Here is a 26,998-nt window from a genome sequence, read left to right on the forward strand (position 1 = left end):
ACCACCAAAAGAAAGAAAGCTCTATTTGAGGAGGAAATATGACATTATTTTGCTTTGGTACAGCGTTGCATGGCCACGCAATTGTCAGTTAAAAAGACGCAGTGCCGTATTGCAAAAAATGGCCCGTCAGGAAGGGGGCAAATCCTTCCGGGGGTGAAGTGGTCAAAGGTTTTTTTTTTTAATTTTGTTTTTTAAAAGCAGGTTATACTTAACTGCTGTGTAATGGTTTTGCACAGAGCAGCACCATTCCGCTTCTTTCTGGGTCCCACACTGACACTCTTAGATCCTCCCGCTTGACCAGTGCCCCCAATAGCAAGCCACTTGCTATGGGGGCACTTTTGCGTGCTTGCTCCTGAACCCCTCTCTATGCGTCCATAAGACACATAGCCACGGCTTGGATCCACCCTCTGCTCGCTCTTTATTGTCTCACTGGCTGTGACTGACAGCAGTGGGAGTCAATGGCTCCCACTGCTGTGTCTCAGCCAATGAGGAGAGAGAGACCTGGGACAGCCAAGGTTTCTGTGCACATCACTGGATCGAGAGGGGGCTCAGGTAAGCAGCAAACAAGCCATAGAATGCATGAAGGTAAAAATTCTTAGGGCTCTTTCACACGGGCAGCCCGTTCAGGTCCGCCTGCCAGTTTTTTAGGTGGACCTGAATGGGCTCTCCGTGCTCCTCTATGGAGCCGCGGATGTCAGCGGTGACATGCCCGCTGACATCCGACCTGCTTCGATCCGCCAAAGTGTGACGGAGGAAAAACCTACTTTTCCATTCGTCTGGCGGACCGGGTGAACACTGACACACGGTCCGTGTTCATCCAATCACCCCATAGGGGAGAGCGGAGAAAAGACAGGGCGGTCCCTGCACTGGGGACAGGGGCGTTTAAATTTTTTTTTTTACTTATTTATTTTGTAATAGGAATAGTGTGTAAACATCCCTTGTAATAGAAATAGTGTGCGACAGGTCCAGGCTGGAAAGCATGAGATCGTGAAAAAAATTCAGAGCTAATGCTTACTAGCCGCAATTGCGGCTTTGTTAACTTACGGGTACCCGGGCACGACGTCATCACATCGCGCCCAGGCGGACGACTGTCAGAGATGACTGGTGACCATCTGGTCACCAGTCATCTCTATGCTTCCTATCCGGCACACGACAATCCTTTCTCCGGGCCCCCGATGGCACGAGGGAGCCTGGAGAAGCAGCGGATGGCGCGGCGGGAGGGGGATGTCCCCTCCCGCCGCCTATAAGAACGATCAAGTGGTGGGACCGCCGCTATGATAGTTCTTATGGTGCGCAGGATCACCGCCGGAACAAAATGATATCTGAGTGATGCCTCTAGCTGCATCATTCAGACATCACCGCACAAAGTCCAGGACGTCATATGACGTCCACCCAGGATAAGAGATCCCCTTTGTGCACGTCATATGACGGTGTGCAGTATTGAAGTGGTTAAAGCGGTAGTTCACCCTCATTTCCATCATTAGACCATTAAATTCGGCATCGTAGCGCGAGCTACGGTATGCCGGTCTTAAATTTTTAATCCCCGTACTCACTGTGGTATCGCTGATTGAAGAAATCGACTCCCGCGGGGAATGGGCGTGCCTATGGAGAGGGAGGATGATTGACGGCCGGCTCTGGCACGTCACGCTCCCCGAAGACAGCCGGAGTAGGTCTCGGCTATTCACGACGCCTGCGCACAGGCTATGCGCAGGCGCCGTGAATAGCCAAGCCTATTTCGGCTATTTCCGGAGAAGCGTGACGTGCCAGGGCCGGCCGTCAATCACCTTCTCTCACCATAGGAACGCCCATTCCCCGGATTCTTCAATCAGCGATACCGCAGTGAGTACGGGCATAAAAAATGTAAGACCGGCATACCGTAGCTCGCGCTACGATGCCGAATTTAATGGTCTAATAAAAAAAAACTTTTTTTTTTTTTTAACAGGGCGAACCCCCGCTTTAAGGTATTTTTCAATTCTAAATACATTTTATTTTTTGGATAGATTGATGTGTGCTTTTTTGAAGCCTTCTGCATCTCAGACAGACATCCCTTCACTTCCTTTCCTGTAGACTCAGAGAGCGGATATCTTTTCGTGAGGGAAAGCTCCTCTTGGACCCCTTTCACACTGGGGTCGTTTTTCCGGTGCTTTTGGGCTAAAAATAGTGCCTGAAAAAACAGCTTCCCTGTAGTCTCAGTGTGAAAGCCCCAAGCATGTTTTAGGCTACTTTCACATTGGGGTGGGGGTGCATTAGCGGTAAAAAGGCATGTTGACAAGGGGAGTGTAGAGGAGGGACTCCACCCAGAGCTGTGTGTTAGTGGGCGTCCTGACACTCCTGCTCGCCCCCTCCCCCTCAGGAGGCATTCTCCACACCAGGGAGAAAGCCTCGCATTACGGTGTGTAGTTTGCTGAAAGAAGAACAGGAAGTGAGGATTTCTCAGAAGAAATAAGGACATTTAAAAGCAAAATGGAAGGATGAGGCAAGTGAAGGAGGACTGCACTAAGGTAAAGGAAGCTATTTAAGGGAAAAAATAAAAATAAAATTACCTTTACAACCCCTTTAAGCGCTGCGCAAACTATTGGCACTTTATAAATCCTGTATAATTATAGATGTCAGTTTTTTATCCAACAGATGGATGAAAAAAGACAAAAGGTCCGCATCTAGTGGCGGCCTCTCAGTTCATCTAGTGGACAGAATGCAGTAATTTCCTGATTCACTCTTTATGAATGGAAGACATTCAGATACTGTGTGTGTGGCCTAACACTTCATTTTACTCCATTGGCAAAAGACAGTTTTACTAGACGAATATCCCTGCAAATGTTTTATCACATATCATGCCAATATGATGGTCACAACATTGTGGCGTTACCTCATTGCCATACACCATGAGGTGGTGAGTTGTAATCAAAGACTTGAAGACCACCACCCAGCTGCTGTTGGTCGTTCGTTCAAATAAGGTGTCTGCCAGTTGTGGGATGTTTACATTCATCTCATTTGTGCACTGGATCAAATCTGAAAAACAGCAACGCAGAAGTTGTAAAATGTGAGACTCGGAAATAAATCGTCTACCACACTCATCCATTTATTTCTTGATAAAATAATTCCACCCAAAACAGAGATTTCACGATTGTGTTATTCCTGACAATTCTAGACACGTGATGCCTTCTAACTCTGAGCAATCCAGTGGCGAGAAATTCCAATATTGTTTACCAGTTGTGGCAAAACGGCACGACAATTACAAAAGTTTATGGAATTCAAGTCTGGATCTAACTAAAGCCAATACATGATTCTCCTTTCATCAGAGCCAATTCCCCCATCCACACATTGTGCTCATCTATTCTGCAAGCAGGGAACCTTTCTGGCAGAATACAATGATCAGAGTTGCAAGCTATAGTCTGCTGAACTGATCGTACAGAGGAAAAAAAATAACAGATCAACTTGGAGTACAACCAGCCCATACACTGATCAAAATTGGGAGGCTCCCTACTGAACTGCCCACATTTGAATCCATGTACGGCCTGCTTAAGCTCAAAACTGCTCCCACCCCCTTCAAACTCCTACTCAAAAAACCCTGTAGATTAGAGCATGGGTGCACAACCTGTGGCCCTCCAGCTGTTGTGGAACTACAAGTCCCATGGGGCATTGCAGGGCTGACAGTTACAAGCAAGACTCCCACAGGCAGAGGCATGATGGGACTTGTAGTTTCGCAACAGCTGGAAGGCCACAGGTTGAGCAGCCAAGCTGTAGAGTGGTCTTTAAAGTGTGTGGGCTAGATGGGGCCCTGCTCCTCCCCACCGACACCAACGAGGGGGCCCTGCTCCTCCCCACCGACACCAACGAGGGGGCCCTGCTCCTCCCCACCGACACCAACGAGGGGGCCCTGCTCCTCCCCACCGACACCAACGAGGGGTCCCTGCTCCTCCCCACCGACACCAACGAGGGGGCCCTGCTCCTCCCCACCGACACCAACGAGGGGGCCCTGCTCCTCCCCACCGACACCAACGAGGGGTCCCTGCTCCTCCCCACCGAGGGGGCCCTGCTCCTCCCCACCGACACCAACGAGGGGGCCCTGCTCCTCCCCACCGACACCAACGAGGGGGCCCTGCTCCTCCCCACCGACACCAACGAGGGGTCCCTGCTCCTCCCCACCGAGGGGGCCCTGCTCCTCCCCACCGACACCGACGAGGGGGCCCTGCTCCTCCCCACCGACACCGACGAGGGGGCCCTGCTCCTCCCCACCGACACCGACGAGGGGGCCCTGCTCCTCCCCACCAAAGATGGAGCACCATTCCTCCACCTACTGATCACAGGCACTGTTTACTCACTAACCGCCAAGACCAGGGCATTTTCTACTCCCACCGATAAAGTCCAGACCTCTCAAAAATCTGAAGAAAAATCAACTGGACCATTTTTGGGAAAGTTTGGACCCCCCTCTGAACTATTGTGTTCCGACATGGGGGTCAGTGCCATCAACCGTTGGATGAGAACGCCGATTGGGTGCAGATTGACAATTTCTTTTTCGGAACCTGTACGTTCAGTCGACTTCTCTTGAACCGGCTGCCATATGCACGGGCCTAATGTCGGCCTGTTTTTATTAAAATGGACAATATCGTCCGATATTCAGCCCCTGTGCTTTAGGGTCACCATACATAATTATCATACAATCAACATTAGATTTTCCAAAAGTACATAATGGAGTGCCTACCTAATCTATCCAATCAGGGAGGCCCTTGAAATGTTGGTAGATTCAAACTAGATTGTACGGTCAGACCAACATGTGCGGCAAGCTTTGAGTCATACAATATTTTTTATTTTTTTTTACATAAAAACGAAATTTTTTACATTTTCCAACCTATTACACTTACGTGCCCCATTCCCATACTTGCGTTACACCACATACAAGAAGATACAATATGTTCCAAACCGGCACAAATCTGGTGTGGGAACAACGGACAGGACCACAGAAAGCCTTCAGCATGCACAGGTCCACATAATATGTGAGGTCACCCTCGTTCACCGTGTGATCTGCTTTACATGGGGTGAGTGGCGGAGAGTACGAAAGTCAGATCCTATTAGGACCGCTTATATAAAATAACCCATACAGGTATTTTGCTGCATGATCTTCAGATTAAACAATGGGCTGAAGACACGATAGGCAAGCAGCTGGTCTTCACTGCAGAGATCTCATTCTCACGCATGTAATTCAATATGTAGGACGGCTGAAAAGTGCTGTCAGCAACCACCCACCTCCACACACAATTTTTCATTACATCCAGTGGAGACGGGGTGTATTCAATACAATATGAATAGCGGCACTATTAGCCTGCAATTATTTTTCATATTTTTAAAGCCGTCGCAACAAAGGTTGCACGCGAGTGCGTTTATTACCTAAAAGGTTTATTACAAAAAATAAATAAATCCATACCTTATGAAAAAAGAAAAAAGGGAGATAAATGCCAAGTTTATTACTAACCTGTATAGACGATAGTGTCCACCCCCCCATCATACACTGAACATTCTGCAAATCCCAAAGTAACCTAGCAGACCTCTGGCCCCACTTAGCAGGTTTTCAACAGAATATCTATGTCAAAGGAAAAAGTAATAAACAGGCCACAGAGGTGCCCCTCTCACATACAGAGAACAGAGGCAGCCATCAATAGACAATCATGTATTGATAAGAGGTAAAGCATGGATGCTTCTCGGTGTCCTCATTCAGCATGGCGGGCACAGGTGTGCAGAATCGCTTCTATTCATTCACAGAACATGAAAACCATTAGAAAAGAGGCTTTTTATAAAGCTAATAACTTTCAAGGAGCATTTTCTGCCGTCTAAAGGCTCGTTTACACTTACAAGTGGGGAGCAGCAAGAATATGTAGTCGAGTCCTCAATCCGATCCACGCGAAAAAGTGTTTCTAAACCCAGGACTCTGCATTCACTATATCTGGTCTCCCACAGTACACAGAACGGGGAAATGCAATAATTTGAGTAAATAGAGTAAAGGGGGGGGGGGGGGAGTATTTGATCCCCTGCTGATTTTGTACGTTTGCCCACTGACAAAGAAATGATCAGTCTATAATTTTATTATAACAGTGAGTGCCTTTACATGTGCTTTGAGCCGGGGGACCTTGCTGGTGTGGCAGGATTTTAGTCCTTCAGGACGTAGTGTGTTACCAATTGTTTTCTTGGTGACTGTGGTCCCAGCTGCCTTAAGATCGACAAGATTCTCCTATGTAGTTCTGGGCTGATTCCTCACCATTCTCATGATCATTAAAACTCCATGAGGTGAGATCTTGCATGGAGTCCCAGATCGAGGGAGATACCGTATTTATCGGCGTATAACACGCACCCCAATTTTAAGAGGGGAGTTTAAGGAAAAAATGTTTTCTCAGCACCCTTTACAGTACAAGCCTCACCCATGCAGTACACATCCCCACCATCCAGTATACAGCCCCCCCATCCAGTATACAGCCCCCCCATCCAGTATACAGCCCCCCCCCCAGTATACAGCCCCCCCCCCAGTATACAGCCCCCCCCCCAGTATACAGCCCCCCTCCCCAGTATACAGCCCCCCTCCCCAGTATACAGCCCCCCCTCCCCAGTATACAGCCCCCCTCCCCAGTATACAGCCCCCCTCCCCAGTATACAGCCCCCCTCCCCAGTATACAGCCCCCCTCCCCAGTATACAGCCCTCATCCATCCCCCATCCAGTACACAGCCACCCCCCCCCCCCAGTATACAGCCCCCATCCAGTACAAAGCCGCCACCCCCCCCCCCCCCCATACATTATACATTCCCCAGTATAAAATCCCCCCATCCAGTACACCCCCCCCCCCGGACTCGCAGGAGACCCCCAGTCTCCTGGGACAGTGCTGCCAGCATTCTCTACATTTAAGTAAAAAAAAATCACTGTCAGCCCCTTCCGCACTGCTCCTCCTGTGTCCCCTATTGCAAAAACGAAGCTTCCATTTACCTCAATAGCTCCGTTTTTTTTTTTTTTTCACTGATCTGGTCACATGACTTCTCTCCTCTGATGGGCATGTGACTGCTCTCCTCCAATCAAAGCTACACTCAGAGGAGGAGGAGGAGAGCAGCCTGAAAAAACGGAGCTATATTGACATTTACAAGCTTCGTTTTACAATGACACTGACAGAGGAAGGGGGTGGCAAGTGACTTTTTTTCTATGCAGAGAGTGCTGTTCCGGGGCCAGGTCCCAAGCCCCGCCCCCTGCTGGTAGAACATGATATCGGCGTATAACGCGCAGGCACCGTTTACCCTCTGTTTTCAGAGGAAAAAAGTGCGCGTTATACGCAGATAAATAAGGTAGTTATTTTGTGTTTCTTCCATTTGTGAATAATCGCACCAACTGTTGTCACCCTCTCACCAAGTTGCTTGGCGATGGTCTTGTAGCCCATTCCAGCCTTGTGTAGGTCTACAATCTTGTCCTTGACATCCTTGAACAGCCCTTTGGTCTTGGCCATGGTGGAGAAATTGGAATCTGATTGATTGCTTCTGTGGACAGGAGTCTTTTATACAGGCAACAAGCTGAGATTAAGAGCATTCCCTTAGGCTGGGTTCACACTACTACACTACTTTCATCCTACTTTGCTCTGTGTTCAATGTTTCCCTATGAGAGCGTCTTGTAGCGTCCTACACAAGTCGGTCCGACTTTGAAAATGCTCCCTGTACTACTTTTGGTCCTACATTGATCCTACTTCAGGCCCATTGAATATCATTGAAGTCGGACCAAAGTAGTATCCTGTTCATGAAAGTAGGATGGATGTAGGACCAATGTAGGATAAATGTAGGACCAATGTAGCAGAGCAAAGTAGGATGAAAGTAGTGTAGTAGTGTGAACCCAGCCTTAGAGAGTGCTCTTAATCTCAGCTTGTTACCTGTATAGAAGACACATGGGAGCCAAACTCTTGCCAACTGATAGGGAATTAAATACTCAAAATAATCAATTTATAACTTTTTTAAAATGCATTTTTTCTGGATTATTTTGTTCTTCTGTCTCTCACTGTTAAAATAAGCCTACCATTAAAATTACAGACTGATCATTGGTCAGTGGGCAAACGTACAAAATCGCAAATGCTCTTTTCCCCTCACTGTATAGATTGCTAAATAGTTTTCTCATCAGCAGTATATAACAGTCTTGTGACTTTTATCAGTGTCTGGTTTAAGCTTGTAGGAGAAGTTTTCATTCTCCTCTGTTCTATGAGGCTGCAGGTCCCCTGACCCTCTGTCTGGACAGTCCTGATCACATACACTGGGGCTGAACGCTGTACCAAGTGAGACTTGCATTCAGGAAAGAACGCCCAGAATGCAGCAATCACATGATCAGCAATGCATGCTACACACTACTTGAATAAGATCAGAATTTAAAGTATTTTTCTGATTGCAGTGAAACTTGCTGCCACCTTCCTGACTTTGTAGAATTACCACGCTGGTATGTGAGCCGACAAATAAAATCAAACACAGCTCTGCTTATTAATTCAGCTTCTCCATTTTATTCCCCGTCCTCATTCATTTTTAGTAAACACGAGCAATGTTTGCCAAACTCAACCCAAGGCATCTTCAACGGAAGCGACCGCTGCCAAAATTCCGACATTAGTGGCAGGAAAGCATCTGCTCCCAGAGAAAAATACACATGTGTGCGAGACTTTGTAAAAGCTTTGTGGAGTGAGATCTGGGAACTGGCCATGAATACAAGGAGAAGGTACAGATCTGGGAACTGGCCATGAATACAGGGAGAAGGTACAGATCTGGGAACTGGTCATGAATACGAGAAGGTACAGATCTGGGAACTGGTCATGAATACGAGAAGGTACAGATCTGGGAACTGGCCATGAATACAAGGAGAAGGTACAGATCTGGGAACTGGTCATGAATACGAGAAGGTACAGATCTGGGAACTGGTCATGAATACAAGGAGAAGGTACAGATCTGGGATCTGGCCATGAATACAGGGAGAAGGTACAGATCTGGGAACTGGTCATGAATACAAGGAGAAGGTACAGATCTGGGAACTGGTCATGAATACAAGGAGAAGGTACAGATCTGGGAACTGGTCAGGAATACAAGGAGAAGGTACAGATCTGGGAACTGGTCAGGAATACAGGGAGAAGGTAGAGAACTGGGAACTGGTCATGAATACAGGGAGAAAGTACAGATCTGGGAACTGGCCACAAATACAGGGAGAAGGTAGAGAACTGGGAACTGGCCACAAATACAGGGAGAAGGTACAGATCTGGGAACTGGCCATGAATACAGGGAGAAGGTACAGATCTGGGAACTGACCATGAAGACAGGGAGAAGGTACAGATCTGGGAACTGGCCATGAATACAGGGAGAAGGTACAGATCTGGGAACTGGCCATGAATACAGGGAGAAGGTACAGATCTGGGAACTGACCATGAATACAGGGAGAAGGTACAGATCTGGGAACTGGCCATGAATACAGGGAGAAGGTACAGATCTGGGAACTGGCCATGAATACAGGGAGAAGGTACAGATCTGGGAACTGGCCATGAATACAGGGAGAAGGTACAGATCTGGGAACTGGCCATGAATACAGGGAGAGGGTACAGATCTTGAATCTGGCCATGAATACAGGGAGAAGGTACAGATCTGGGAACTGGTCATGAATACAGGGAGAAGGTACACAACGGTTCATAGATCTGACCCATCTCTAGGGAGAACTCTACACAATCAAACAAAGTCAGAACAGAAGACTTCTATAAAAAGGGTATTCACCAATTCTCACCATTGAGAACAAAAGTGTATCCTGACAATAGTAGTCTGGTCCTACATATGACATCAGCCCGTATATACCTTCTGACCTACCTTACAATAGCGTTGCCCTCAGAAGAGCAATCGTGTTCGGATCACTTTTTAGAGAGCATCTGACAAGGCAGTGAGACGCTGTATCGCCACTTCACTGCCCATTTTACAGAACACGTAAACCCAACATTTTCTATTCCCGATATGTGCCCGTTGTACCATGTACTTCAAAGTTTACAACCCCTAGTTCTGACCTGGTGCCTGGGCTGCCACCCAAATGCTCCCCATTCTCCTCGCCAAGTATCCAGGGCTCCGCTTATCCTTCTGAAGGCCCAGGAGCGGCATTGCTGGTGCTGCCAGGTGGAGGGGGAAAGGAGGAGAGCAGACAAACTTCTGCTCTCCTACCTTTCTATTTGTGGACCCAGAAGTGACGTCATTTCCAGGCCCCCATTGACAGTTGCCCCGACAAGAATGTAATGCAGTGCGATGTGCATTTAATTCCTTACAGTGGAGCACAGGGGAGACAGTCTCAAAGACAACCGGTCACCCCAAAAAGGTTAAGAAATTTTTTTTTAATTGTAAATAATTTAAGTTACATCCAAGCACAAAAATGTTTTACCTTTCACTTATTTTCCAATTTTTTATTTACAAAAAGAAAGCATCCAAAAAACTGCTTCAATACAGAAACATCAGTAATATCTCACAAAAAGAAAAAATCACAGTCAAACATTTAGTTGAATGGGTCTTGTTTAGCGGGTGGTACTGCCCACGGATCACAACATTTCTGCCACATCGCAATGCAAAGTGCGGCACTCGCAGCATACTGTATGCACTCCCCTCTGCTGCCTTTACAGCATTAGGGGGCGCGGTTAGGAAGGTGGTAACAGCCGCACTCGCAAACAAAGCTAAATTCCAGGTTTTTTCTCCTACATATGTATTTACAGGCAGACCAAGCTGTCCAAAAAAAAAAGAACAGCAACAGAACGGGATAAAATATAACCCTTCCAGGAGTGACTGAGCAGTTGGAGCAAGGTTTATTTATAGAAAGAAAGAAAAAACACATTTAGACCTTTATACTCGTGCATGCAAGCTCAGCGTAATTCCCCAAACGTGACACTTCCGAGTTTGGTGACGCACAAGCAATCAATGCACCCGAACCTCAACTAATATGGAGACACAAGAACGCAAACACTGATTACTATGTGGAGCAATACAGAAGATTTGTTTGGTGCTGAACAAAAATACAACTTGAAAGGACATCTATAGAAAATCAGGAACGGGATGTTAATCTATTATAGACTGATTTATATATTGTCTGGTTTCTACAACAAGCATTTAACTTGGAAAGCCAACACAGTGGTGGGCATTATTGCCCAGCTACCGCCACATTCATGCATACCTTGCGTGTGCTGCGAGAACTCGGCCCCACCCCCGGCACAGCGACTACGCTCTCCTCGACCGCTCCTGATCACTGTTAATCAGGTGGCGGTGTGGGCTTCCGATCACATGATCCCTGATGGCCAATTGCAGCGATTACCAGGACCAGGAAAGCCCATGCACGCCTCTAGCGTTCTGAAGTTTTAAAGGGCCAGCTCCCACGGGCTGGATAGAGTTTGTGTTATAGCCATTCGATAAATGTAAAACAATACCTGCAAGAAAATACAATAAAATAAGAAAAAATAAAAAGCAGCCGAAAATGTTTATCAACAACATTGCTCAGTGCTGAAAGACAGATAAAAAAGAAACACTATCTTTTTGTTTATACATTTACAGATCAAAAAGGGATGAACTTTGGTCTGCAAATGAAGTCAGTTTAAGGCTGGGTTCACACTAGTGCGATGCGGGAACCCTGCGAATCCACTGCGGGTTGCCACATTGCACGGCCGTTCACACGGCCCTATGCGAATTGCTGGGGAGTGTCATATAACATTAACGACACCCCCATATCTCACTGCGAATTGACAGTTCGGACATGAATCAGACTGCATGGGTGTGAACACCCAATGCGATCCGATTCTGGTGCGGGCCAAAAAAAAGGGTCCTGTGCGCGTTTGGTCCAAATGCAGTGCGATATCAGCCATACTATCTTTATGGCTGAAATCGTATTGCACGGACATCGCATGTGATTTGCACATGCGATATCACACAGCGCACCAATGTGAACTCAGCCAGCGGAGGTTCACCCTAAAAATTTTTTTTTATGTACCCTCCCATCCAGCATACTTGCGTCAGCTATAGTATGTTTTTTTTTTTCGCCGCTGTATTTACCGTTTAATCGCTCAGTTTCGTTTCAGACTCCGGCGGGGAAATAGGCGTTCCTATGAAGAGGGGAACATGATTGACGCGCGTCACGCGTTCCGAAAATAGCCGAAATAGGACTCGGATATATACGGCACCTGCGCAGTCAGCTCCTAGTCTGTGCGCAGGCGCCGTATAGCGGCGTGAAGAGCCGAGTCCTACTCCGGCTATTTTCGGAACGCGTGACGCGCCATAGCCGGACGTCAATCATGTTCCCCTCTTCATAGGAACGCCTACTCCCCGCGGGAGTCTGAAACGAAACTAATGGATTAAACGGTAAATACAGCGCAAAAAAAAAACAAACATACTATAGCTGACGCAAGTATGCTGGATGGGATGGTACATAGATGTTTTTTAGGGTCAACCTCCGCTTTGTCAACTTTGTCAAGTTAAAAAAAAAATGTTTTGGGATTTTTATTAAATTATTCTTCAGTTTAACCCATTAATTTTTTATTTACTCTAACCTGCCTTATTAACGCCGTATTCTCCTCCAATTATTATTTTCATGCTGATTTTTTATTATTTACTTTTATTTTATATTGTCATCAATAATTTATATTTTGTTTATTAATATTTTTACATTTTTACTACATTGTATATCCCCGTATGTTGTGTTGTTACATTATTTTTCATTACATTTCTTTCAATTTGATTGAAGCAGCGATTATTATTATTTCTTATTTTATTGCCATCTTGTTTGATAACCCAAATGTTCAGGGGTCGTAAATCTTTAAAATAACGTTATTCAGAATCGTGATCTCTAAGCAATAAATTAAAAAAAAAAAAAATTTTAAATTTGGATTCTCATGCTCATGTTATCCAGAATCCTGCAAGCAGATCTGAACAGCAAAATATTTCCACCGGTCAGTAAGCAGGAAAGAATCTGCGTTGCCACAAATGTGCCAGCCAGAAACGCTATTGTCTTGCATACAAAATGAACCCATACTGACACAAAAAAAAGTTACTACTTCACTTTAAATAGTGTACATTAGTAAATATTTACCGTATATACTCGAATATAAGGCGAGGCACCTAATTTTACCACAAAAAAAATAAAAAAAATAAAAATATGGGAAAACGCAATGACTCGAGTATAAGCCTAGGGTGTCCATCTGCATGCCTCACTGTGCCCATGACTAGACTGACGTTTAACATGGGAGTCTATGGAATGTGTGCCCGGATTTGAAGAATTAGTGCTCCCCAGACAACAAACGTGAGTGTGGCTACATGTGTGCCAAATTTGGAGTCCAGGGAAACTACGACAGTCTGGTACCGGGTCCCCAAAGTCCGGGAGATCAGGCACAAAAAGGTGACTGAAGTATAAGCCGAGGGGGGCATTTTCAGCACACACAAAAAAAAAAAATGTGCTGAAAAACTCGGCTTATACGGTATTTTGGCGTAATTCTACATTTGTAATAAGACTGCTATCATTTTCTGGGGGCAGACTAGGAATATGGCAGTAAAAATGCTGATGTGATGGGATGCAATGATCTAATACTACGATACGGAACAGGAGGCGCTGATTCAGCTTCATTAAATGCGGGCGAATAAGGTTTCATTGGAGAACCTTCCTACTAATCGCATGTCGGTCAGGAGATAGCGAGACCTGGCAAAGAAAGACAAAACGAGTGCAGCAGCTTGGTAGATCTTAAAGTAGAAGTTCACCCAAATCCTGAATCTATTGGGAACCACATTCTAAACCCAACCTATGTAGCCCTTTAAAACAAAAATCAATATACAGTGAAAACTTGGATTGTGAGTAACGCGTTTAACAAGCGGTTCGCAATACGGGCATTTTTTATTTTATTTTAAATCCTGACTCACATACTAGCCGATTATGAAATACTTACCTTGGAACGAGGTGAGAGGAACTTACCTGGTCTATGCTGAGGGAGACGTCAGCCTTCCTCTGCGTGTATTCCGGGTATCGCCGCTCCAGCGCTGTGATTGGCTGGAGCGGGGAAGTCGTCACTCCCGTGCATGCGCGCGGGAGACTTCTCTCCGGCAAGGTCTGGCGGCTGCCGGCCCTTTAGCCGAGGATCCCCGCTGCGCATGTGCCACTGTGGTGTAGTGAGTAGCACTTTCGCCTAGCAGCAAAAGGTTCGCTGGTTCGAATCCCAACCACGACACCATCTGCCTGGAGTTTGCATGTTCTCCCTGTGTCTGCGTGGGTTTCCTCCGGGTACTCCGGTTTCCTCCCACACTCCAAAGACATGCTGGTAGGTAAATTGGATCTCGTCCAAATTGGCCCAGTATATATGTATGTATGACTGTGTCCGAAGCGTGTCATGATCCTACGGGGTAAAAATGACCGCACCAGCCGAGCAGATTCTAGCTGGAAAAAGCGCCCAGCGGCGATTCAGTTCGCATGCGTTGCGCTATAAAAGTCATTCATTCATTCATTGCGGGGGGAATATCTCCTAAACCGTACAGGTTTAGGAGATATTCTTTATACCTACAGGTAAGCCTTATTATAGGCTTACCTGTAGGTTAAAGTGGTAGTACAGAGTTAACTACCACTTTAAGGGCCAGTACACACCACATGCAGTCCAGTGCGTTTTTGTTCTGCATTAAAAAAAAAACACGCATGGACATTAGGTTATATGGTTTTCAGTTGCGTAGTTCACACCAGTGCTTACAGTTTGTGCAATTTTAGAAAAAATTAGAACACGCTGTATTTTTCCCTGCATTGGAACGCTGTAAAATGTATCAAAAATGCACTGGAACGCACATGTCCCTATGTAAAGTTAGGAAAAAAGTGTGTGTGTGGGGGGGGGGGGGGGGGGTGGGGCACTGGACTGTTTTTCTAAACGAGATGCTAGTTTGACATTTATTCTCCTATGTGTGTGGACCCATTAAAAGCAATGGGCTGCATTCAGATATGAAACGTGGCATTTTTGATGCCTGTATGAAAGAGCCCTAATGGAATGTGAACTGACATACCCAAGTCTGTCATTGCTGGTGTGTCTTGTATGACTTGATTACTTATTCTGAGTCACTGACCACGGAATGACAGTTCAGACTTCACCTGGACCTTCATGATGTGCAGACGTGTTCCAAGTCAGTGACTCAAAGTATGGAAACCATTGTATCAGCATGAGACTTATCAGCCATAAACCCAGTATTTTTTTTTCTTCAGCTGGAGATTCTCGCACATATAAGTGATCCAAGCACCTGATTAGACCCTGGATTGCTTTTAGAAACAGCAGAAGTAGCTGTCCACTGCAACAGGAGAGGTGCGAGGGCCACATGAAATGGTCTGGAGGGCCAGATTCGGCCTGTGGGCCATGTGTTTGACACCTGTGCCCTAGAGCAGTGTTCCCCAACCCCCAGGCCGCGGACCGGTCCGTGGATCAAAAAATGTATGTATGTATGTATGTATGTATGTATGTATGTATGTATGTATGTATATATATATATATCACACTGGGGACGGTGTACTTGCATGACGTTAGAAAGTCCAGCAAGCAGCAATTTTGGGGTGATGTGCGAGCCGTATATACACCGCTCCTCCACCCCTTCCCATTGGAATGCATGGGCAGTGCTGCCCAAGCGCCTTCAAAGCATTTCCGGCCATGGCGATACACTGGTGCTTTTAACCCTTTTTAACACCTTCTAGGGGGTTAAAAGCACCCCGCTCCTGCCTGAATAGCGGCAGTAAAGCGCGCTAAAACTAGCGCCGCTTTACCGCTACAGCCTTGGTGTGAAAATGCTCTAAGTGAATAAGTATGCGAATGAGCAGCACAGTGATGTAGTGGTTAGCACTTTCACCCAGCAGCAAAAAGGGTCGCTGGTTCTAATCCTAACCATGACACCATTTGCCTGTTCTCCCTGTGAAGATTTCCTACGGGTGCTCTGGTTTCCTCCAATGCTCTAAAGACATAGGTAGGTTAATCAGATCCTGTCTAAATTGGCCCTAGTATGTGTATGGATGTGCGTTAGGGACCTTAGATTGTAAGCTCCTTAAGGGTAGGGACTGATGTGAATGTACAATGTTTATGTAAAGCGCTGCGTAAATTGACGGCGCCTGAAATAAAGAAAATGAGACAAGCCAGGCGCTATCAAACCTCTTCCCATGTCAGTAATTGATAAAAAGAACTAAATCATCGTCATGCTAGCAGGGCAAGTGGCATTTTCAGATCAGGCTGGCAGCTTCCTTGTCTCACTTACAAAAATGTTTGCAAAAAGAGCGACAACACTCTCCACCCCGCCTCTCCTACCTTCCCGCCATCCCAGCACTGCAGCCTCTGTAAGGCTCTTCTGCATTCCCTACTACAGGAGTGTCAGCGGCCTGCGGCCCCCATCCTCCGACTTCCCCCTACTACAGGAGTGTCAGCGGCCTGCGGCCCCATCCTCCGACTTCCCCCTACCACAGGAGTGTCAGGCGGCCTGCGGCCCCAATCCTCCGACTTCCCCCTACCACAGGAGTGTCAGGCGGCCTGCGGCCCCAATCCTCCGACTTCCCCCTACCACAGGAGTGTCAGGCGGCCTGCGGCCCCAATCCTCCGACTTCCCCCTACCACAGGAGTGTCAGGCGGCCTGCGGCCCCAATCCTCCGACTTCCCCCTACCACAGGAGTGTCGGCGGCCTGCGGCCCCCATCCTCCGACTTCCCCCTACTACAGGAGTGTCAGGGAGCCTGCGGCCCCAATCCTCCGACTTCCCCCTACCACAGGAGTGTCGGCGGCCTGCGGCCCCCATCCTCCGACTTCCCCCTACTACAGCAGTGTCAGGGAGCCTGCGGCCCCCATCCTCAGACTTCCCCCTACTACAGGAATGTCAGCGGCCTGCGGCCCCCATCCTCCGACTTCCCCCTACCACAGGAGTGTCGGCGGCCTGCGGCCCCCATCCTCCGACTACAGGAGTGTCAGCGGCCTGCGGTCCCCATCCTCCCCACTTTCCCCTACTACAGGAGTGTCAGCGGCCTGCGGTCCCCATCCTCCCACTTTCCCCTACTACAGGAGTGTCAGCCGCCTGCGGCCCCCATCCTCCGACTTCCCCCTACTACAGGAGGGTCAGCGGCCTGCGGCCCCCCATCCTCCGACTACAGGAGTGTCAGCGGCCTGCGGTCCCCATCCTCCCACTTTCCCCTACTACAGGAGTGTCAGCGGCCTGCAGCCCGCATCCTCCCACTTTCCCCTACTACAGGAGTGTCAGCCGCCTGCGGCCCCCATCCTCCGACTTCCCCCTACTACAGGAGTGTCAGCCGCCTGCGGCCCCCATCCTCCGACTTCCCCCTACTACAGGAGTGTCAGCGGCCTGCGGCCCCCATCCTCCGACTTCCCCCTACTACAGGAGTGTCAGCGGCCTGCGGCCCCCATCCTCCGACTTCCCCCTACTACATCGTCATGCTAGCAGGGCAAGTGGCATTTTCAGATCAGGCTGGCAGCTTCCTTGTCTCACTTACAAAAATGTTTGCAAAAAGAGCGACAACACTCTCCACCCTGCCTCTCCTACCTTCCCGCCATCCCAGCACTGCAGCCTCTGTAAGGCTCTTCTGCATTCCCTACTACAGGAGTGTCAGCGGCCTGCGGCCCCCATCCTCCGACTTCCCCCTACCACAGGAGTGTCAGGCGGCCTGCGGCCCCAATCCTCCGACTTCCCCCTACCACAGGAGTGTCAGGCGGCCTGCGGCCCCAATCCTCCGACTTCCCCCTACCACAGGAGTGTCGGCGGCCTGCGGCCCCCATCCTCCGACTTCCCCCTACTACAGGAGTGTCAGGGAGCCTGCGGCCCCAATCCTCCGACTTCCCCCTACCACAGGAGTGTCGGCGGCCTGCGGCCCCCATCCTCCGACTTCCCCCTACTACAGGAATGTCAGCGGCCTGCGGCCCCCATCCTCCGACTTCCCCCTACCACAGGAGTGTCGGCGGCCTGCGGCCCCCATCCTCCGACTACAGGAGTGTCAGCGGCCTGCGGTCCCCATCCTCCCACTTTCCCCTACTACAGGAGTGTCAGCGGCCTGCGGTCCCCATCCTCCCACTTTCCCCTACTACAGGAGTGTCAGCCGCCTGCGGCCCCCATCCTCCGACTTCCCCCTACTACAGGAGGGTCAGCGGCCTGCGGCCCCCCATCCTCCGACTACAGGAGTGTCAGCGGCCTGCGGTCCCCATCCTCCCACTTTCCCCTACTACAGGAGTGTCAGCGGCCTGCAGCCCGCATCCTCCCACTTTCCCCTACTACAGGAGTGTCAGCCGCCTGCGGCCCCCATCCTCCGACTTCCCCCTACTACAGGAGTGTCAGCCGCCTGCGGCCCCCATCCTCCGACTTCCCCCTACTACAGGAGTGTCAGCGGCCTGCGGCCCCCATCCTCCGACTTCCCCCTACTACAGGAGTGTCAGCGGCCTGCGGCCCCCATCCTCCGACTTCCCCCTACTACAGGAGTGTCAGGCAGTCTGCGGCCCCCATCCTCCGGCTTCCCCCTACTACAGGAGTGTCAGCGGCCTGCGGCCCCCATCCTCCGACTTTCCCTTACTACAGGAGTGTCAGCGGCCTGCGGCCCCCATCCTCCGACTACAGGAGTGTCAGCGGCCTGCGGTCCCCATCCTCCCACTTTCCCCTACTACAGGAGTGTCAGCGGCCTGCGGCCCCCATCCTCCGACTTCCCCCTACTACAGGAGTGTCAGCGGCCTGCGGCCCCCATCCTCCGACTTCCCCCTACTACAGGAGTGTCAGCGGCCTGCGGCCCCCATCCTCCGACTACAGGAGTGTCAGCGGCCTGCGGTCCCCATCCTCCCACTTTCCCCTACTACAGGAGTGTCAGGCAGTCTGCGGCCCCCATCCTCCGGCTTCCCCCTACTACAGGAGTGTCAGCGGCCTGCGGCCCCCATCCTCCGACTTTCCCTTACTACAGGAGTGTCAGCGGCCTGCGGCCCCCATCCTCCGACTACAGGAGTGTCAGCGGCCTGCGGTCCCCATCCTCCCACTTTCCCCTACTACAGGAGTGTCAGCGGCCTGCGGCCCCCATCCTCCGACTTTCCCTTACTACAGGAGTGTCAGCGGCCTGCGGTCCCCATCCTCCCACTTTCCCCTACTACAGGAGTGTCAGCGGCCTGCGGTCCCCATCCTCCCACTTTCCCCTACTACAGGAGTGTCAGCCGCCTGCGGCCCCCATCCTCCGACTTCCCCCTACTACAGGAGTGTCAGCAGCCTGCGGCCCCCCATCCTCCGACTACAGGAGTGTCAGCGGCCTGCGGTCCCCATCCTCCCACTTTCCCCTACTACAGGAGTGTCAGCGGCCTGCAGCCCGCATCCTCCCACTTTCCCCTACTACAGGAGTGTCAGCCGCCTGCGGCCCCCATCCTCCGACTTCCCCCTACTACAGGAGTGTCAGCCGCCTGCGGCCCCCATCCTCCGACTTCCCCCTACTACAGGAGTGTCAGCCGCCTGCGGCCTCCATCCTCCGGCTTCCCCCTACTACAGAGTGTCAGCGGCCTGCGGCCCCCATCCTTCGACTTCCCCCTACTGCAGGAGGGTCAGCAGCCTGCGGCCCCCATCCTCCGACTACAGGAGTGTCAGCGGCCTGCGGCCCCCATCCTCCGACTACAGGAGTGTCAGCGGCCTGCGGCCCCCATCCTCCGACTACAGGAGTGTCAGCGGCCTGCGGCCCCCATCCTCCGACTTTCCCCTACTACAGGAGTGTCAGCGGCCTGATACTCAGACTTCACCCCTCCTCACCGCTAGCCAAGTTTTGTCTTGAGTTGGGCTTTATATCCTTATACAAAGAGGGAACTTATTCCAACGTTCGATCCAAGCCAGAGCGATGAATGAGTCAGATGTAAAAATAACCTGGAACTTCTCAGGCGCACGGCTCCCTATTAGCCAATAAGATTCTGCAAATACACGCTTTGCCAAAGTGCGGGCCGGGAAATCAATCTCGCCGTGCGCCTGCTGGCGCTTTGCTGATCACACACAAATCTAGGTGGATAATCATTTCGCCCTTTCTGGCAAATTACTACAACAAGTTTTCAGAAACAATAAATAAAATATAGCTGTGATTTTTACGTCTGGCTGAGAAAGTAAACAGAACGCAGCCATTGGCAAAGAAAACACAAAACGCTCCCAGGAAGGCGCCAACAGAGCGTGACCCGCTATTTACAGAGAAATGCATCAAAACACTTTATCTAAAGAGACTGAAAACAAAAAGTTACGAATGATCCCCTTCCCTACTGTCTATGCATGCGACATTCGCTCTTTTGCAGTGTTGCACTATACAAAGAATTGCAGGGGGTCCAACACACTTCCGGGAGCTACACCAAGAGAAACATCTTCCTCATTTGACATGTCAACGATGAAGATACTTCTTTTGGTTTCGCTCAGCAAAAGACCAAATATCGGTGGCAGCAGTGCAAGCATTATTTCAAGTTAGGCTACACTCACATTTGTGCGACTTTGGACACAAAGTCACATGACAAGGCAGCCCAGGCATGTCAAAGGAAGACATTCAATGCTAATGTTTCTTAACCACTTAAGACCCGGACCATTATGCAGCTAAAAGGACCAGGGTCCCTTTTTGCGATTTGGCACTGCCTCGCTTTAACTGCCATTTGCACGGTCGTGCGACGTGGCTCCCAAACAAAATTGGTGTCCTTTTTTTCCCCCACAAATGGAGATTTCTTTTGGTGGTATTTGAGCACTTCTGCGGTTTTTATTTTTTGCGCTATAAACAAAAATAGAGCGACAATTTTGAAAAAAAAAACAATATTTTTTACTTTTTGCTATAATAAATATCCCTAAAAAATATATTAAAAAAACATTTTTTTTTTCCTCAGTTTAGACTGATACGTATTCTACCTATTTTTGGTAAACAACAAAATAAAAATCGCAACAAGCATTTATTGATTGGTTTGCGCAAAAGTTATAGTGTCTACAAAATATGGGATTAGTTATGGCATTTTCATTCATATATCTTTTTTTACTACCAATGGTGGCGATTTTTTTCGACTGGCGGACACACTTTTGACACATTTTTGGGACCATTGTCATTTTTACAGCAATTAGTGCTATAAAAATGCACTGGTTACTATGAAAATGACAATGGCGGTGAAGGGGTTAACCTGTAGCGGGCGCTGTAGGGGTTACGTGTGCTTTAAGGGAGCGATGCTTACTGTAGGGGGCATGTGACGTCACTGATCGTCGTTCCCTATTACAGTAAGTCACTTCACAGTAAATGACTTCTCAGTAAAAGGCACATGACATCCTGCCTGGAGTTTGCCAAAAGGCACCTGAAGGACTCTCTGACCATGAGATACAAAATTCTCTGGTCTGATGAAACAAAGATTGAACTCTTTGGCCTGAATGGCAAACATGTCTGGAGGACACCAGGCACCGCTCATCACCTGGCCAATACCATCCCTACAGTGAAGCATGGTGGTGGCAGCATCATGCTGTGGGGATGTTTTCAGCGGCAGGAAGTGGGAGACTAGTCAGGATTGAGGGAAAGATAAATGCAGTAATGTACAGAGACATCCTGATGAAAACTTGCTCCAGAGCATGCTGGTCCTCAGACTGGGGCGAAGGTTCATCTTTCAACAGGAAAACGACCCTAAGCACACAGAAAACAAAGGAGTGGCTACGGGACAACTCTGTGAATGTCCGAGTGGCAGAGCCAGAGCCCAGCCTTAAACCTTCTCCAGGGGTCTCCAAACTTTTCAACACGAGGGCCACATTGTAGATTTTACAAGTTTTCGGGGGCTGAAAAAAATCAGCTATGTATAAAATATCAGCGGTGTCCCCATCATTGTTGATGGGGACACTGCTGATGGGTACACCAATGATGGGGACACCGGTGTCCCCATCAACAGCATCCCTATCAGCAGTGTCCCCATGATTGTTGATGGGTACACCAATGATGGGGACGCCGGTGTCCTTATCAGTGGTGTCCCCATCAGCAGGGTCCCCATCATTGTTGATGGGGACACTGCTGATGGGCACACCAATGATGGGGATGCCGATGTCCCTATCAGTGGTGTCCCTATCAGTGGTGTTCCCATCAACAGCATCCCCATCATTGCTGATGGGGACGCCGCTGATGTGTCCCCATTAGCGGTGTCCCCATTAGTGGTCCCATCAGCACAGTAATGTAACACAATAACAAGATCAGCCTCTGACCTCCGAACTAGATGACTTTTGGTCTTCTGCAGCAACCGTCACCGATGCGCGGCACCTCCCTTCTTCCCGCCCGCTGTTTGAAGTTGGGATCCCACAAGTGACGTCACAGGCGCGGCACCTCCCCTCTTCCCGCCCGCTGTTTGAATCAACGATCCTTCTACGAGCGTAGCAGCGGGCAGGAAGAGGGGAGGTGCCGCGCCTGTGACGTCACTCGTGGGATCGCAACTTCAAACAGCGGGCGGGAAGAGGGGAGGTGCCGCGCGTCGCTTCAGTTTCTCTTTTTTTTTTTTAAATGGCGTGGCAGCATGGGCGGCTTTGTTTACACTGCGGCCGGCAGGCAGGATAAAACACAAAGGCGGTGCCGGATGTGGCCCACGGTTTGGAGACCCCTGCAATAGAACATCTCTGGAGAGATCTGAAAATATCTGGAGCACCAACGCTCCCCATCCAACCTGATGGAGCTTCAGAGGTCCTGAAAAGAAGAATGGGAGAAACTGCCCAAAAATAGGTGTGCCAATCTTGTAGCATCATACTCAGACTTGAGGCTGTAATTGGGGCCAAAGGTGCTTCAACAATGTATTCAGCAAAGGCTGTGAATACTTTTGTACAGGGGATTTCTTTTTATTTTTTTTTATAAATTTGCACATATTTCAAGCAGACTTCTTTTACATTGTCATTATATGGTTTGTAGAAATTTGAGGAAAAAAATGAATTTAAAAACGGTTTTGAAATAAAACTAACATAAGAAAATGTGGAAAAAGTGAAGTACTGTGAATTAGAGCTGCACGATTCTGGCCAAAATGAGAATCACGATTTTTTTGCTTAGAATAAAAGAACACGATTCTCACGGCGTAAAATCTTTTACATTTATACAAAAAAAAAAAAAATGGGCTAACTTTACTGGCTAGTGTTTTTTTTTTTTTAATTCATTAAAGCGGGGGTTCACCCAAAAGAAAAAAATTTAATTTTACACACATTAGAGCCAGCATAGTAAGGGCATTTACATTCGGCGTTTTTTTTTTTTTTTCCTCCGTACATACCTTTATATTCTGTTTTTGTCCAGGGCTTCCGGGTTCCGATGACTGCGGGACTGGGCGTTCCCTATCCTTCCGTTCGATGATTGACGGCTTGTGAAACAGGTGACCTGTCGCACAACGCGCGTCACCAGATGTCGGGAAATAGCCGAGCTGCAAGTCGGCACTATACGGCGCCTGCGCAGTCAGTTCTACACGGCGGGCACAGGCGCTGTATAGTGCCGACTCGCAGCTCGGCTATTTCCGGAAATCTGGTGACGCGCGTTGTGCGACAGGGGACCTGTTTCACAAGCCGTCAATCATCTAACCGAAGGATAGGATTGCCCAGTCCCGCAGTCATCGGAACCCTGAGGCAGGGATAGGAACGCCCAGTCCCGGAGTCATCAGAACGCGGAAGCCCTGGACAAAATCAGAATATAAAAGGTATGTACGGAGAAATAAAAAAAAAAAAACTGCCAAAAGTATATGCCCTTACTATGCTGCCTCTAAGGTTAAAAAATCGTTTTTAGGGTGAACCTCCACTTTAAAGTACATTTTTTCCCAAAACATTGCATTTAAAAAGACTGCTGCGCAAATACAGTGCAACATAAAATATAGCAACAACCGCCATTTTATTCTCTAGGGTCTCTACTAAAAAATGATATAATGTTTGGGGGTTCCAAGTAATTTTCTAGCAAAAATAATATAATGATTTTAACTTGAAAAGAGCTGTCAGAAAAAGGTTTGGTGTTTAAGTGGTTAAACGGTTAACGCCCGCCCACTGTATATATACGTCCTCTTTTTAAAGATGGATATCTCAGTAACGGCAGCAGCTGCTGCCACAACCGAGATATCGATCTCTTCAGTGGGCGGTCCTGTAAACGATAACGGCGGTCTCCGCGAGATCCCGTTATCGGTGGCGGGAGAGGGGCCTCGCGCCGCTCTGCCGCACCCTCCGCCGCTTACCGGAGCCGTCGGTAGCGGCGGAGGTGATCGGGTGCTGCTGCCTGTTGTGGGAGGATGCGAGTGAGGGCACCCGTCCTCATAGCCTTGCTGGGCGGAAGTGATGTCAAAATGTCAGTCCCGCCCAGCGTCTTAGAGACTTTTTTTGTCGTCATTTTTTTAAATGACAAAATTTCAATTTTTTTTTTTTTTTGCATTTAAGTCTAAATATGAGATGTGAGGTCTTTTTGACCCCAGATCTCATATTTAAGAGGTCCTGTCATGCTTTTTTCTATTACAAGGGATGTTTACATTCCTTGTAATAGGAAAAAAAGTGATACATTTTTTATTTATTTTTTATTTCAGTGTAAAAAATTATAATATCAATAAAAAGAAATAGGAAAACCCCCCAAAAAATTTTTTTAAAGCGCCCCGTCCTGACGAGCTCGCGTGCAGAAGCGAACGCATACGCGAGTAGCGCCCGCATATGAAAACGATGTTCAAACCACACAAGTGAGGTATCGCCGCGATCGTTAGAGCGAGAGCAATAATTATAGCCCTAGACCTACTCTGTAGCTCAAAAAATGCAACCTATAGAATTTTTTAAACGTCGCCCATCGAGATTTTTATGGGTAAAAGTTTGACGCCATGCCACGAGCGGGTGCAATTTTTAAGCGTGACATGTTGGGTATCATTTTACTTGGCGTAACATTATCTTTCACAATATATAAAAAAATTGGGCCAAATTTATTGTTGTCTTATTTTTTTATTTAAAAAAGTTACTTTTTTCCAAAAAAAGTGCGCTTGCAAGACCGCTGCGCAAATACGGTATGACAAAAAGTATTGCAATGACCGTCATTTTATTCTCTAGGGTGTTAGAAAAAAATATATATATAAATGTTTGGGGGTTTTAAGCAATTTTCTAGCAAAAAAAAAAAAAATGTTTTAGTCTTGTAAACGCCGAATCTGAAAAACAGGCTTGGGGCTTAAGTGGTTAAACGTTCCCTAATTTACAAACAGAAGTTTATTCCTTTGATGCGATTCAATGTTTAGACTTCACTTTCCACTGATAAAGAATGTTTTCAAAACTTGGCAGATTGCCCAGACTGTGACTTTTGGCTGAGAGCAGAGAGAACATTCTTTGCATTCCAAAGATGGTGAAGCCCTGTGTGTCAGGAATTGCAAAGGGAAAAAGATTGTGAGAACGATTAATCGTGCAGCTCTACGGTGACTACCTTCCAGATGCACTGTATACACATACTAGCCCGCCCTCCCCCCCATAAACAACAACAGCCCTCCCCCCATAAACAACAACAACAGCCCTCCCCCCCATAAACAACAACAACAGCCCTCCCCCCCATAAACAACAACCGCCCTCCCCCCTATAAACAACAACCGCCCTCCCCCCTATAAACAACAACCGCCCTCCCCCCTATAAACAACAAACGCCCTCCCCCCTATAAACAACAAACGCCCTCCCCCCTATAAACAACAACAGCCCTCCCCCCCTATAAACAACAACAGCCCTCCCCCCCTATAAACAACAACAGCCCTCCCCCCCAATAAACAACAGCAGCCCCCCCCCCCATAAACAACAGCAGCCCTCCCCCCCATAAACAACAGCAGCCCTCCCCCCCATAAACAACAGCAGCCCCCCCCCCCATAAACAACAGCAGCCCTCCCCCCCATAAACAACAGCAGCCCTCCCCCCCATAAACAACAGCAGCCCTCCCCCCCATAAACAACAACAGCCCTCCCCCCCATAAACAACAACAGCCCTCCCCCATAAACAACAACAGCCCTCCCCCCCATAAACAACAACAGCCCTCCCCCCCATAAACAACAACAGCCCTCCCCCCCATAAACAACAACAGCCCTCCCCCCCATAAACAACAACAGCCCTCCCCCATAAACAACAACAGCCCTCCCCCCCATAAACAACAACAGCCCTCCCCCCCATAAACAACAGCCCTAATACACAAACACATATAGGAAAAACACTGCCCCAGTATTAGATAGATGTATTATGGATATCTATCTATATAAAGATTTGTCACCCCCCCATAACCATTCAATTCATACTGAACTCATACTGTTGCTAAAGGACCCTGAATGGTTGCCATGGCAACCAATCTATAGGCTGATCGCAGTTATGTGACGTCACTGAGGAAGCATTAGCTCCGCCCCCCTACCAAATAAAAAGGCAGCAGCGTTAGAACTGCCAGTCACTGATCTTCAGAGCCAGTTGAAGCTGAAGGTTGTGCAGTGTTGAGCTCCCAGGAAAAACTTTTTTGTTGAGCCCATAGAGAGACAGAGACAGAGACAGAGTCAGAGACAGAGACAGAGACAGAGTCAGAGACAGAGTCAGAGACAGAGTCAGAGACAGAGTCAGAGACAGAGTCAGAGACAGAGACAGAGTCAGAGACAGAGTCAGAGACAGAGTCAGAGACAGAGACAGAGACAGAGACAGAGACAGAGGGAGAGAGAAGAGATTTCCAATCTTTGGAAAACGATGAAAATATTTAAGAAACCCGAATCTGTTCCTCTATTAATACAAATAGAGGAATTTACAAAGACTAGACAGGACATGGGAATTGCTCCCAAACCTGTCCACCAGAACCCCCCCCACCCCTGAGGACGAGCGGCAGTCCATCTTAGGCAGGGTTGGGGGATTTCTCCAACACTTGTTCCGCCGAGGAGAAGAGAAGACAATTCATAGGGACCCGGAAGGTAAAAGCAGCAACACCCGCTGACATTTCTAATAGATGAGAATCGTTGTCTTTGTAGAGCAGGGAAAATAGTGAGAGACTCCTCCCGCTTGTCATGTCTTTGTATTATTACCGTACTCTGCCAATGCCC

The 26,998-nt window shown here is 48.5% G+C and overlaps 1 protein-coding gene across 7 annotated transcripts in view; it reads right to left on the reverse strand.

Moving 5' to 3' along the window:
• PICALM (phosphatidylinositol binding clathrin assembly protein) overlaps window positions 1-26,998 on the reverse strand; it is a 179,472-nt gene that overhangs the window by 108,694 nt on the left and 43,780 nt on the right. For all 7 annotated transcript variants that reach the window (XM_040340082.1, XM_040340079.1, XM_040340080.1 and 4 more), the window contains exon 2: window positions 2,867-3,009. In XM_040340082.1, the coding sequence (XP_040196016.1) occupies window positions 2,867-3,009 (143 nt within the window). The remainder of the gene's footprint in view (window positions 1-2,866; window positions 3,010-26,998) is intronic.

Source organism: Rana temporaria, chromosome 2, assembly GCF_905171775.1.
Source record: "Rana temporaria chromosome 2, aRanTem1.1, whole genome shotgun sequence".
Classification (NCBI taxonomy): domain Eukaryota; kingdom Metazoa; phylum Chordata; class Amphibia; order Anura; family Ranidae; genus Rana; species Rana temporaria.